Here is a 14367-nt window from a genome sequence, read left to right as displayed (position 1 = left end):
GGTACCCTGTTGCTCTGCCGCCCATCATGCTCTGTTCTGCAGCCAATATAATTAAAATGAGAGAGTGTTGTAAGAGTGCAGTACATGCTTATAGAACAAATATATTGTTATTAAAATGTTGATCCAAAATAGGTTGCATTAGGGATTAGCTTTCCTAAGAATAAATTACTTCAAAGGAACACAAAAAACTGCAGTGATTGAAATAATGGTGGTAAATAGTTTGTAGAACTTTGCACTTACATTCTGTGTAACAGTAGCTTCATACGCACCACACATTTAAAGCCCACCCTCTTCCCAAAGAATCCTGGGAACTGTGGTTTAAGGGTGCTGGGAATTGTAACTCTGTGGTGGGCAAACTGGAATTACATAGTGGAAATTTTGTAAAGATATGTTCTCCTGCATCTTTTTTTACAGTTTGAAGGGAGGAAATATTGTGAGCATGACTTCCAGATGCTGTTTGCGCCTTGCTGTGGGGAATGTGGTAAGATGCAGATCATTCAAGCCTTCTCTCTCTCTCTCTCTCTCTCTTTAAGGAAAGCTACACAAAGGTGAAAGAATTATTAATGATGGATGTTGTTCTCGTTAGGCACTCTGGTCAAGAGCAATAAAATAATTAGTTTTGAGGTTTTAAAGCCAAAGTTCCTGACATTCAGAATATAGGTTTTTATGTTTCAGTGGCATGGATGTTAGTCCTGAGCCTGAAAAATGTGGGTATGAATTATTCAGTGGCCTTCATTAAGTCACTCTCACTCAGACTCAGTTTCTTCGATAATAGTTAATTGCAGGCTTATTCTGAGTCTAAGATAATTGTAAATTACTTTGCAATATAAATGATTAAAATATATCATCCATGGAATTCTCTGGGGGAATGGCTGTGCACATAGAGAAGAGTCCTGAAATAAATCAAGTGTTTTAACTGAAGTGTGGTACTTCTGTTCCAAGGTGAATTCATCATTGGCCGTGTTATCAAAGCAATGAACAATAACTGGCACCCAGAATGCTTTCGTTGTGAGCTCTGTGATGTGGTTCTTGCTGATTTGGGCTTTGTGAAGAATGCTGGCAGGTAAGAAGGATCAGAGGACGTGAACATGAGATAATTCTTTGGATGTCAGGACCACTTCACACTCTAGGAGAAATCCCAGGGTGCGTGGTGGGATCTGCAAACACATGCTTTAAATACGTGCACACCCAGAGAAGGAGGTGCCAAAAAATCACAGGCATGTATGCACTTTTGCAGAGCTGATAATGTCTTCCGAAACACACATTCATCTCTCTTAAGTATGATGGTTTAGCATGTGAACTGCATGCATATATGAAATGTGTGAAATGTTAAGCAGTCTTGTTGTGGGATAAGCAAGGAATCTGGACCTTGCTCTTAATTGCATTGAGGCATATAGCGGAAATGAACTGGGAAGGTATTGGCAGAAAACTAGAGAATGAATGGAGAACCATCCTCAATTGTAAGCAAATTACTTTTAGACAAAATGTGAGGGAGTAGAAGAGGAATAACCTATGTAAACATGAAGATTAGGGATTGGATAATAACTCACCAGAAACAACTTGGTGGACAGACAGCACACTGAACACACCACATAAATTCTTTTTTTCCTCTGAATTTAATAGTTTTTGGTGTTTAATAAGTATAAACAATATTTTTTAAAGAAAGTATAAAATATGAAGCTAAATGAAGTAAAAATAGACAACCAAGCAAACGCCCTTCAACAGGGAAGTAAAAAAACAACAAAAAACAGCCTAGTAACTGTGCCACAACATTTGAATCTTAACTTTTGGCATCACTGCATGCGATTTCTAGCTAGAAGAGTCTCTGAGTTTATATTCTCACTTCTTGGGTTGGCAGCGAATAGAACAGTTATGAAAGAGTGATGCAGTTTATCTGGTCATAGTATAAACCTTCTGAAATGGCCTTATACTGAAACATTTCCTATGTAGTCTTGATGACTAGCCTAGTAGAACTGAGCTAATTAAAAGGGAACAACTTAGTATGATTTGTGTGCCTTTTTTCTTTGTTGCAAGGTCTCTGTAGTGAATGCAAAGTCTGTTATAGGAAAGCAGTCAGGATTCCATGGTTAACAGGCAAGTTGCAAGACTCCATAATATGGTAGCTGAACATTTGCTTCTTCTAAATAAGAGTACAATGGGGCCATTTTTAATTATCTCACTGAGGACTCAACTAGACTCGTGAAGAAAAAGTGATTTATATGTGTTGCATGTGCGATATAACATTGTGCCACCAGATGGCGACGTGGCACCCCATTTTTCTCTACCTGTTTTCCCTGTTTACAACTCTTTCAACTGAAACGCTTCTTTGATGTGTCCGGATCCAGCTAGGGCCTCGCCTTTTAGGTAGCCATGTGCATTACTTCAGTTGTGACACATACAATTCACATTTCTCTTCTCCCCGGCCCCTACCCTGGCCGTGCTATGCTGTACAACTGCTTTGTTAGGGCATCAAACAAACTAACGGTTTGCCAACCTGATTTAGAAAGAAGAAATACTCTTGAGCATGTGCCATTTCACATCATCATGACTACAGGAATAATATGAGGTTTGCTTATGCTTCCCTGATGGTAGACTCATTTACCTGTAGAAAAAGACAATGTATCTTTGAAATACAAAATAAAGAATGAGCTGTAGCTGTGCATATGGCTGGCCAGCCACCCTCTCACTGTATAACTTTTATATATATATAAAAAGTAATAAAAAAATACATTGAGGTGACCACCATTAGAATGTACACTCTGGCATGTCAATACCTGCCCAGGTGCTGACGTCGGGTTTACCCATTTGCTCCTGCCCTCATCACCTTCCACTCTCCGGTGATAATTTAGCGGGTTGCCGGACTCCAGGGTCATAGATTTAGGCCTAGGTGCACCACTGCTTCCAAAAAAGCTATGGCAACAAGAGTTCAGTATAAGTGATTTCTTGCACAGCAAGTGCTTAGGATTTGGGTGTAGCAATTATCAAAAATTACAGCACAGATTTGACATTGAGACAACAGGCAAAGGTTCTGGTGAAGTGGCTCTTGACTGAGGATTTTTGTTCTGTTAAGGTGGCTATGGTAGGTACAGTCTGCATTAAGCAAGGGCAATTGCGTCAGTAAGAGTTGCATCCTAATAGTTAAACTGAACTAGATTACTCATTTGTAGCAAGCTCCCTAGAAATCTTTTAGTCTTGTGCATGTGATTCATGAACCATATACTTCATATAAAAACTTAAAGATAAAATGAAACAAGTTGTGTCATGTCATTGTTTCTAAATGTTACTGAAAATAAGAGCTGCAGCCAAGGCTGTAACAGAAGAGAGTTTTAAGTTGTAATGTGGTGTTTATATCAAGTTTACTGCTGTCCATAGTCAAAAGTCAACAATGAGACGATTGAGCTGTCTAGAAAATCAAATGGTTCTCCTTTCTTGCAGATGTGTTGGAGGCTTTGAGGATTTCCTTTTCTTATCAGGTCATGTCAAAATCTATATGCACAATCTTCTCAAAGCTCTGCAGATGTAAATTTAGAACACCTTTCTTAGAGAATGTCAGGACTATTGAATCTTAGCTGTGCAGTTTGCTTGTTTGATAACTGAAGATGGAAGTATTTGCCTGTTATTTTTCAGTACAAAAATATTTCATGGAGCAATCATGGCGTTATTAAGCAAATGCTTTCTTCCTTTTTCTTGTCTGAAGACAATCAGAAGGGTGGCTATTGTAGTGTAATGCTGGTTATATTTGTATACATTGAGATTGCAGTCTACCTTCCGCTGAGAATTAGCACTTGCTGGTGGTAGCTGTGCAAAAATTACTATATGTTACTCGTTTTCTCAAGAATGAAGCATAGATCAGAGTGTGCTGTTGGAGAAACACAGTTTTGCTATCTTGGAGATTTAATTGTATCAGATAGAAAAAGCCTTTCTTTGAAAAAGCACTTGATTTCATTAGTTACAGTTCAGTTTTAGTGCTCAAAGAGCTGTCATTCGTTTTCCCATCATAACTTGAAGGTAGCCTTGCAGCTTTTCTGCTGCAAAATAAACCACATAAGGCCTCTCGGAACTTCTCAGCTACAAAGAAATACATGATGGGATCTAGGGCACCATTCAGGCTGGTGAGGCAGGAAGTAATTCGGTTGCCAAGAGCCAGAATCCGCTGCATTTCACAGGAAGTCTTCACACCATCGTAATTGAGAATGTAAATGTAACGGTTGATATGGTAGGGCACGAAACAGACCAAGAAGATCATGAGAACCATTATTATCATTTTGATGGCTTTTTCCTTTAGATGGTTCTCAATTCGGTTCCCTCTTTTCAGGCTGCGTATGATCAGCAAGTAGCAGGTCACGGTAGTAAAAAATGGAAGCGTAAATGCCACAGCCAATGACACGAGAGCATGGCGTGATGCCTTTTCTCTGTAGAGCTGCAGGCAGATGGTGGTATTGTTCATCTCAGCTGTCTGCACACTGACCAAAAGAGGCGCCATGGCCACAGCAACTATAACCCACAGGAAAGCACAGGCCAAGTGGGCATAGAGTGATCTGCGGAGCTTGAGGGACTTTACAGGGTGCACGATAGCTAGGAAGCGATCTACACTGATGCACATGAGGAAGTAGATGCTGGCATACATGTTGAGGTAGAAAAGGAAGCCTGTGAGTCGGCAAGGGATCTCTCCAAATGGCCAGTGATTGCCTGAAAAGTGGTATACTAGCCGGGTTGGCAAAACTAGCACAAAGGATAGATCGGCCATGGCTAGGTGCATCAGGAAAACGTTGGCTGGGGTGTCTGACTTTTGGTCCCGGATGAAAAGCCAAAGAGCCAGAGCATTGCCAACAAAGGCTAGGATGAAATCCAGAAGGTAGAAAGTAGCAAAAAGGATGTTCTCCGTATTGGTCTCTTTGCCACATTGTTCTGAACTTTCCAGTGAAGTGTTGAAGAACAGGCCTGAAGAATCAGCTAGGTTGTTCATTCCTCACTGCGGGACTTGAAATATGAACCTGAAATAATAAAGAAGAAAAAGCTAGAGAAGAATATTACAACGTAGAGGAGGCAACATGGAAATCCGCCAAGCCTGCTGGTTTGCTTATGTTTGTAACAGTGGCGTAGCGTGGGGGGTGCAGGGGGGGCTGGCCGCACCGGGCGCAACATCTGGGGTTAGGGCAAATCCATGGGTTAGGGGGCGCAAATCCACGGGTTAGGGGGCGCAAATTACTTGCCTTGCCCCGGGTGCTGACAACCCACGCTACGCCACTGGTTTGTAATGAATGTTGGCCAGGATCCAAAGCATCCTATGTCATGTTCTGCATATGTTAGAGGGGTTTCCAGTTTTACTCCTGACAGCTTCCACTCGCTTAAAAAGCCACCCCCAAATAGTGAGGGGCTCCCTTAAAGTAGCACCCCGTGAGATAAAAGGGGCTGCCATCAGAAGTAAAAATTGGCCAAACCTTGTACATACTCAGTTTGTATGCACACAAGAGCCTTTCTAGATCTTAGCCACACTTTTTCTGTGCTCTCCATGACCATTAAAAATGTATGTACTCTACTTTGTTTTAGTAAGTTTAGTTTTTAAAAGTTTTGCAGTATAATAAACTGGTTCTTAGAATCTCTTAATTGTTAATATTTTTTGGGGGGGACGGCTAAAGCTGTAAAGTTTACAGGATAATATACAACGGACAGGCATACATCACTTTATTGCGCTTTGCAGATATTGTATTTTTTTACAAACTGAAGCACTGGAGGAACAGCTACTGCTGGATTGGAGACGAGGCTGCAGGAGCCTGTCCCTACCACACAGTGGCTTCTGCTGCTCCTTACAAGAGGATGCATAAGATGAAATGAAGACTCAGATAATGGATAGCATTTTTAGCAATAAAGTACTTTTAATTATGTGTTTACATTTTTGAAAAAAAAAATAATGCTAAGGGCACAGTAGAAGTGAGAATTACAGGATTGTTTAAATGCCAGACTATGATGACCCATTAGAAACAACAGCAACAGCTGCATAAAATGTTTCATTAGAATTAAGTAAAAAAATCACAAAGCAGAGTGTAACTCAAAAGGATGGAATGGAAGGATCTGTCGATTTCAGTTCTCTGTATCTCATTTTTCCAATCTTAAATTATGTGATCCACCTTACTGCAGCAACTTGCAATTTAAAAAACAAAACCAGCATTTTAGTGCAGATTTCTCTTAATGAACGCATGTTTGTATGCAGTTTTGTCAACATTTACATTTTTGCAAGCTTTTCTCTCTAATAGGCATTTTTACATTTTATTTTCACAAATGTATCCATTTTTCTGCACAATGTTCTCTAATATGTGCATTTTTAAAAACATTGGTCAGAGAATTGTGTCACATAATTCAGATAAGTATGAATCCCAAAGGATAGCTTTATTGTGGTTTGTGTATTGTTTCAGGAAGTGCCATTTTGGTACATAAGAAAATGCAACATCCTAAGAGCCTGCTGGATCAGGCCAACAACCCATCTATCCTGTTTTCCCGAAAATAAGACAGTGTCTTATATTAATTTTTGCTCCCAAAGATGCGCTAGGTCTTATTTTCAGGGGATGTCTTATTTTTCCATGAAGAAGAATACGGTACACATTTATTGTCTAATTGTGAGTCAGCCAGACTCTGTCAGGGCAGAGCGAGCAGCAGGCGGCAGCTTGTCCTGGCAGTGGCATGAGCTCTCTGATTTAAAGAGACCTCACACTGCCTCAACAGCTCCGGCTGCACTGCAGCCAATCAGTGAGCTGCGCGGCGGTGCCCGCCGCTATGGTCCAAAGGAATCAGACGCCTTACGGTAGCTTCGGGGGCCTTATATTCTGGGGAGGCCTTATTATTGGGGAGGTCGTCTTTTCAGGGGATGCTTTATATTACAGCGAGAGGCAAAACTGGAAGTAGGTCTTATTTTCGGGGGTGTCTTACTTTTGGGGGGAAACAGTAGTCCAGCATCCTGTTCTTACAGTGGCCAACCAGTAGATTAGCCTTTAAATGTGAACAGAATAAAATGTCTCTGACATCCTTATATGCCAGTCCTATTGAACTCAGTGGGAGTGAACATGGTTAGGATTGCATTGTTCATTAACCTATACCATGTGTGGTGCAAAGTACTCTCAGGTTGCTGCAAAGCATGCTGGGATAAAGGACCCATGGCTCCTGCTCTCTGAATACAGTGGTGCCTCGGGTTACAGACACTTCAGGTTACAGACGCTTCAGGTTACAGACTCCGCTAACCCAGAAATAGTACTTCGGGTTAAGAACTTTGATTCAGGATGAGAACAGAAATCGTGCAGCAGCAGGCTCCATTGGCTTAAGTGGTACCTCAGGTTAAGAACAGTTTCAGGTTAAGAACAGACCTCCAGAACGAATTAAGTTCTTAACCCGAGGTACCACTGTATGTAAAAGCTGAAAATTGTTTGAGATCTTAACTTGAGCTCTAATTGGGACAGACTGCTCTTTTGTAATAGACTTAAGTGTAATTCCTTCATCTGACCACAGAGTGCTCTCTTGTACAGCATTTTTAAAAAGAGGCAAAATAAGGAGTTTCTTCCCCCTACACACACAAGAAGTCAGCCTTCCCCTTGTTCAGAGGAGAAATCTTTTTCCTTAAATGTTGGGCAACAGGACATCTCCATCAAATGCTTTAGAAATTCTCTCCACTTGTTTTTCTCAAAGTTGCAATAACACAGCAGGCTTTTAATTCCTCATTTTTCATAGACAATTTTGATGGTTGACATTAAACAATCTCCAGTGTTAACTTAAAATTTTTAAAATATATATAGCAAATATCTACTGCACAATTAAATGTCACACACAGGAATCTTGCTAATTATTTCCATGTGATCCCTAAATTAGGAGCTTGTTATCGACATGAAAAATATTTGGCAGTGTACTCCTAATAAACCTATTTGTTTAAACTGCATCCTTATTTGACTTGTTTATCTTAAAACTATTTCCTGAAAGGGCTGGCACATGGAAGCTCGCTAATATGGTACAGTATTTGTCTAGTGGCTGCCTCTATGCAATGACTCTGGAGAATTTTTCACCATGAGGCAGTTTTGTCTCCACTGTTGCTTCTGGACAACTTGTTTAATCAGCATTCAGCCTGATTTGTCTGCGGAGAGTTTAGGCAACACTGGCTATTAAATGAGCATTCAGCTTTATTTGTTTATGGGGAGATCAGACAATGCTGTGTCAAGCAAGTGTTATCCTACACTTTCCAGTACACTTGCAATCCCTTCCTTATCGCAGAAAGTCCATTATTTTAGGGAAGTGGGTTTGTTCTGCAAGAGCTCCAAATCAGCTTCATCTGTGCAACTTGAATCTGCAAGTTGTGCAAAAATAACAGTAGTCTGGAAACACCCCCATACCATCACCAAACAAACTTATCGGTGATGTGGAGAATACTGAATGGGGGCATCTCCTCCTCTTATTGAACTGCTGTACCTGCACAGTTCTTCACGGGATGCAATATCAAGCAGCCTCCATTTGGTACCTTTCCATGTGAAATAAACAGAACCTTAATAACTGTCTGAAAGATTTTTGTGGAGCAGCTACCTCTGTAGAACATGTTGAGATATTCACATGAATAGTTCTTGTCATCACTTTCACTGTTTTAAAGAACGTGATCTAGAAGAGGTTTTAAAAGCACTCCCTCATACATGTCTTTCACTGGTGTAGTTACTGCAGTTGTGGGATTTTAAGAATATGACATATAAAACATACTTTTTGGAATTATTCGTATTGGCTGTAATAGTCAATAAATAGGAAATAGGAAAATGACTGGCCACCTTCTCTTAGATTGTGTTACTAGTGAGTTGTTAGGGTCTATAGCAACAATTGCTTTATCTATCTGTCTATTCAGTTCTGTTTTAGGAGTAAGTTATCCACAATTTTCCAAATTGCATGAACAGTAGGTAGAAGTGTAACTTGGCACACAGCTGCTCATTTGCATTGTGTGCTGTGCATTCAAGTCTATTTTATGCAAACTCATTTTGTGTGTGCAGTCTTCTGGATCATTGCTACCGTTTTCACAAGAGTCTTTACGTTCTTACTAGTATACCAACATGCTACTTCTGTTAATAAAGTTCATTTCCTGTCATGGTTTATATATCATTCATAAGTGTATATCTAGGTGACTTTGAATAAATGAAAGTAACATCATTACTCGCACACGATAACATCAATCCATTGTTACTAGGCCCCCAGAAATCATCTTAGTTTGTGAGATATCAAGGAGGTTCTGCTTAGGAAAGCAGAATGATTTTTCAAAAGCGTAGTGGCAAGAACATTTTGTCAACTGGAAAAATCCCAGGCATACACTATTTTTACAGTGCTGTTGCTCTGTTCTTATGACTTGAAGATACTGTATAGGTTCATCAGAGTAGCTTTAATTGGCTGTTGCATGCTGTTTGTGTCTAGTTTCTAACTGCTAGACCATTTTCACACAAGTTGCTAAAAAGTGCACCACTTGCACTGTCTGTGCGCTGTGTACCCATCATTAAATGAAAGGCAGAATGCAAAAGAAAAGTGGAATGCACTCTCTGTGTTGCAGAGCATTTTGAGCATAAAACTTCCAATATCAAAATGTCCCTGCAACTCCTTGTACTTTCCCTTCTAGCTTGTATAATCTGTAAGCCCTGGGGAACAGTATGGTGCTCTGAGAACGTTCTCAATTTTCACACCCCCACACCCCAAGGTTGTAATTCTTATTGAAACCAAAGTGCTTACCTCTTGCAGCTTGCAGTCCTGTAGAAAAGAGAGGTAAAGATCTTGTTAGCTTCTTAGAGTGCCAGCAAATGTAGGTAAGACAGAAAGGCTAAAAACAGTGATGATCCTGAAGTTGCAGACAGTGGCAGGTTCAGTGGAAGGGTGAGTTGCACTATATAGAGCCCTGTTGAAGATGATAGTCCATTATCATCTTGCTCACATGAGAGGAGGGTAGATAACACATTTGCTGTGAAAGACAGTTTTCATTCCAGCTGGGCTGTTCGGAAGGGGGGAGTTGCTGTGGTATTTATGAATATTCCAATGTTTCTCTAGCACTCTCTCTCTCTCTCACTCTGAACCTCTGCCTTTTACGCTGACTCTTTGGATCCCTCTGACCCTTTTAGAGAGTTTGGAAAGCGTTGCAGAAAGGGAGAGGAAATTTGGTGTTGCAGACACAACAGGACATTTCAGAAGGGGATAATTCCATAATAGTGGGAGTGGGGGTGAGAAGGACGGCTGCCATAGAAACGGCTCTGTGATTCTAAGACCTCCCTTTGCTTCCAGTGGAGGAGGGTCTATAGGATGGTAGGGGGGGTGCTTCTGAATGAGCCTTGCTGATAATGGGTTGTCAGTGGAAAGGGCTTAAGGCCCCTTATTCAGTTGAATGAGAGGGGGCTCTTTTTAGGACACTTGCTATAGGGGTCTCAGTGTCCTGCCCTGTATAATTAGACTCCGTTCCACAGTGTGGAATAAAATTGAGGCCTTTATCCTGAGATGAACACAGCTGCATGCCCCCATTTATAAAGGAACGCTGTCTGCTTTCTTTCTAGGGACTGTGGCTCTTGTCTGGGACAGCAATATCTTCAGCTCTAGGGAGGAACAGAGTAGAAGACTTGTGAAGAGGGAGTGTTAATAACATTCCTTTCCACTTATGCTCACTGGGACTTTCTATTTGAGGCTTGTAAAAATACAAGGCTGTACAACAGCCTTGTGACATTGAGATTTATTATTAGCTTTATTTTACTGGTAGGGACCTGGAGGCTAAGTGACCTGCCTGGAACTCTCAGGAAGCCAGTGAGACTGCCTGGAACAAGCCCAGGGTCTCTTTGCTCCTTTCCCATAGGTATTTGCACTGTTGCATCTACCAGCTGTCCTCTGTGACTATGCACTTCACTCCGCAGATAAGCAAACCGGGTGTGTCACTGGAGTTCCATATGTACAGAGGCACAGCTGCATACATTGCATTTGGAAATGCACATGCTGGCATTGTATGTACTCAAAAATATGTATTTGGAATGGTCTAACCATTTATGCTTCTTTTTGTTATGGATATCTAAATTGTAGTTGAAGAGCATGAGTAGGGGAACCAATAATTTTGGCCATGAAATAAAATAAAATTCAGCTTGATGCTTGCCATCAGTGCCAGCTTTAGACCATTCATGCAATCTTTTTGTCTCTAAATATACCCTACTGGGTGCATTCACAAGTAAGCCTTCTCAGCTACAAAGCTGAGAAGCTCTGTAGCCTAGAAAGCAACCTTGTGTAGCTTATACCTGTATGATGTCTCCCAACTTTTTTCTTTAATTCCTGTTCTAGGCACCTCTGTAGGCCTTGCCATAATCGTGAGAAAGCCAAGGGCTTGGGCAAGTATATTTGCCAGAAGTGCCACTTGATAATTGATGAACAGCCTCTGATGTTCAGGAATGATTCCTACCATCCAGATCACTTCAGCTGCACCCACTGCGGGTATGTCAACTCTCTTTCAGCTAGGACTCTGGAGCAAGTGAAAAGGCATAGAATGAGCAATTGTGGGGTCTTGCAAGGGACCTGAGTGATCTTAAGAATAAGCTTTGCTGCATTTCTGCAGACTGACTAACAAGAATGCGGAAGTTCAAAAAGCATTTGAATAATAAAAAAGAACCCCAGAGGAATTGTAGTGATTGTGCTGAGCTGTAATAAACTTCACCTTATACAATTCATTGTTCAGCTGGCACTATTCCTGACGGGTCTTAACATCCTTGGAAAGAGCCAGTTGTGAAGGCTCGTTGTTACAAAAGCAATGGCATTAGAACTTAGCCGCAGCTTGATGGGCCCTACAGTTTACAGTATTTTAGAATCCCTGCCATTTCTGATGGAGCCTGCTTATCTAAACAGATTTCAAACTGGATTCACAAGAACCTCATTATAAAATAGCTTTTTGTATGTCACAATCATGTTAATCAGCAGGCAAAGGAAGGATGTTTGTGTTTAATGTTTCCTTTTGAGAGCTGCTCTTTATCCCTATTTGTCAGGAGAGTGCCTGGTTTATTTGGGCGGAGTGACCATCAGCATGATGTGTTGAGGACAAGCTTTTTCTGCTAAGGTCTTGATTATTCTGTCTGTTGTGTGCAGGAAGGAGCTGACAGCTGATGCCAGGGAGCTGAAGGGGGAGCTCTACTGCCTGCCTTGCCATGACAAGATGGGCATCCCAATCTGTGGGGCCTGTCGCAGGCCCATTGAGGGTCGAGTGGTCAATGCTCTGGGGAAACAATGGCATGTGGAGGTGAGAATTCTCCTGTTGCGCTACTTGCTCTGGGATTCATGTTACAGAGAGACTCCTGACACAGCCTGTGTTAATAAGTAGATGCTGCCACAGTTCCTTTGAAGCCATAGGAGCTGCATGCAATTGTTTCAGGTGGTTTATTCATTATTATTCTGTTTATTTAGATCTCTAGCCTATTCCCCAAAATATACTATTTAGGTATCAAAGCACATGTCAAACATATTACAAGTAATAAAGCCACACCCCTGCTTCTTCTTTTGCAAAGCATTACATTTCAAAAAGATTTAGTGAGTCATCAAAGAAAGGAGCTTCACAACTATGGGACAGTCACTGGGAATACATTTCTGTGTTCCAAACAAAGATATAAAATTGACACAAATATTAATCCCAGCAGGACAGTCTTAGTTTATCCATAGTTGAGAAAACAGTGTCTTTAGTATGCTTTGGCAGTATATTAAATTACTCTATAGAGATTATAAGCAGCACCTTGAAGTGTAGCTGGGAGAAAATCAGAAGCCAGAGCTGTTGCTGGAGGGTTGATATAATACACTCCAGTGACTAATCCCCATCAAGAGGCAAGCTGTGCTGAAACATCTGTCCACGACATGCTGATCATTCACATTCCTAAATGCTTTATACAGTGGTACCTCGGGTTACATACGCTTCAGGTTACAGACACTTCATGTTACAGACTCCGCTAACCCAGAAATAGTACCTCGGGTTAAGAACTTTGCTTCAGGAAGAGAACAGAAATCGTGCTCCGGTGGCGCGGCAGCAGCGGGAGGCCCCATTAGCTAAAGTGGTACCTCAGGTTAAGAATAGTTTCAGGTTTAGAACGGACCCCCGGAACGAATTAAGTACTTAATCCGAGGTACCACTGTACTCAAACTATTATTAGGAGTCTATCTAAGGTGTGGTTCATATTTGCTGGCAAATATTTGCATACTACTTATTTTATCAAGGCACTTTTCTGGCACAAAACTGCCTGTAGCACAGACCCCTGGACTCTGACATGACTTTTAACCTTCCAGCATTTTGTTTGTGCCAAATGTGAGAAGCCATTCCTGGGACACCGGCACTATGAGAAGAAAGGTCTGGCTTACTGCGAGACTCATTACAACCAGGTAAAATCTGCTCTTATTTGAACTCTGCACTCCCAAACCCCCACTCCCACCCCCCAAAATGAGCAAGAGATAAGAGGTTGTTTCCCAATGAGGAATTTAAGAAATCCCTGCTGTTTGAACTGAAACACCTACAAATAGGAGGTGTAAGGAATTTCAAACTTTTAATATCTTAAGAGATTCAGCTGAGTGAGGCTGCTAACCCCTAGTGGTATCAACATGCAAATTTAAGGAACTTAAGCAACCTTAACCATAAATAAACATTCTTTAAATTGAATAGAATTTTTTTTGGGGGGGGGAGAGCCAGTGCCAAGAGTATTCTAGCTGGGAACTTGGGGGGGGGGGCTGCGCAAGATTTCTTTCTTCACAAATATATCTCCAGAGTTTTGTCTTTCAAAGGAAGGTATACCCAATACTGTAGCCTCTATCACTCAGGAAGTGGGGAACATGTAACAGTACATACCTATGCCCGTTTTTCTGTATCTCGCTGAGCTTCAGATACCATGCAGCCTCATCACTGTACGGGATTATGCATGTGCTGGAAGGCCAGTGTCAGAAGGAGCCAGTTGAGAGGGGAGGGAAGACAATGGGCTTCTGCCCATTAAGCTCACGGGTGGGGGTGGGGCTCATTGTCTCTTCCTACTTCTTTGCAGGGTCACTCAAAGTTCTTAACCTTACCCTGCTTAACTTGTAGCTGTAAAGCTGCATTTGGAAATACTTGAGATTGGAGCATGTGCGAGGCTTTTATTCCACCTCAACAGTGTCATTAATTGCTGCACATTTCCTTTCTCTTACAAAAGTTAAAGAGAGACACATCCACTTTGGTGGGAGAGAGTAAACGCAGACTGTCCTACTGATGGCACTTTGCTAGCACTCCATGTAAGGCACTTAGCAAATCTGTAAGGGGAAGAACACAGACAACTGGGTACACACCTGCAAATTGTCTTTGATGCCAGGTTGCACTGCACTCAGGATGGAAGAAAGCAGACTGTATAA

General features: G+C 41.4%; 2 protein-coding genes across 6 annotated transcripts in view; one reads left to right on the top strand and one right to left on the bottom strand.

Moving 5' to 3' along the window:
* Positions 1-14367, top strand: part of LIMS2 (LIM zinc finger domain containing 2) — a 31920-nt gene that overhangs the window by 11384 nt on the left and 6169 nt on the right. For all 3 annotated transcript variants that reach the window (XM_083615118.1, XM_083615117.1, XM_083615116.1), the window contains exons 3-7: positions 415-481; positions 943-1063; positions 11305-11454; positions 12100-12250; positions 13282-13374. In XM_083615118.1, coding sequence (XP_083471244.1) covers positions 415-481; positions 943-1063; positions 11305-11454; positions 12100-12250; positions 13282-13374 — 582 coding nt within the window. The remainder of the gene's footprint in view (positions 1-414; positions 482-942; positions 1064-11304; positions 11455-12099; positions 12251-13281; positions 13375-14367) is intronic.
* On the bottom strand, positions 3693-14323 carry GPR17 (G protein-coupled receptor 17). 3 transcript variants are annotated; one of them, XM_083615121.1, is made up of 3 exons: positions 14305-14323; positions 9730-9747; positions 3829-4994 (listed from the first exon to the last, which is right to left on the bottom strand). In XM_083615121.1, the coding sequence occupies exon 3, from the start codon at positions 4964-4966 to the stop codon at positions 3950-3952; it is 1017 nt and encodes a 338-aa protein (XP_083471247.1). In that variant the 5' UTR covers positions 4967-4994; positions 9730-9747; positions 14305-14323; the 3' UTR covers positions 3829-3949. The 3 variants fall into 3 exon arrangements, with proteins under 3 accessions (XP_083471245.1, XP_083471247.1, XP_083471246.1); XM_083615120.1 differs by lacking the exon at positions 14305-14323 and adding an exon at positions 13835-13895; XM_083615119.1 differs by lacking the exon at positions 14305-14323 and having other exon boundaries at positions 3693-4994; positions 9730-9872.

The sequence above is a fragment of the Podarcis filfolensis genome, assembly GCF_964270895.1.
Source record: "Podarcis filfolensis genome assembly, chromosome: 5".
Taxonomy (NCBI): domain Eukaryota; kingdom Metazoa; phylum Chordata; class Lepidosauria; order Squamata; family Lacertidae; genus Podarcis; species Podarcis filfolensis.
This window is presented reverse-complemented; position numbering and strand designations above follow the sequence as displayed.

Coding starts and splice junctions, on each gene's coding strand:
- GPR17 (XM_083615121.1), bottom strand. CDS start 4,966: ATGAACAACCTAGCTGATTCTTCAGGCCTGTTCTTCAACACTTCACTG.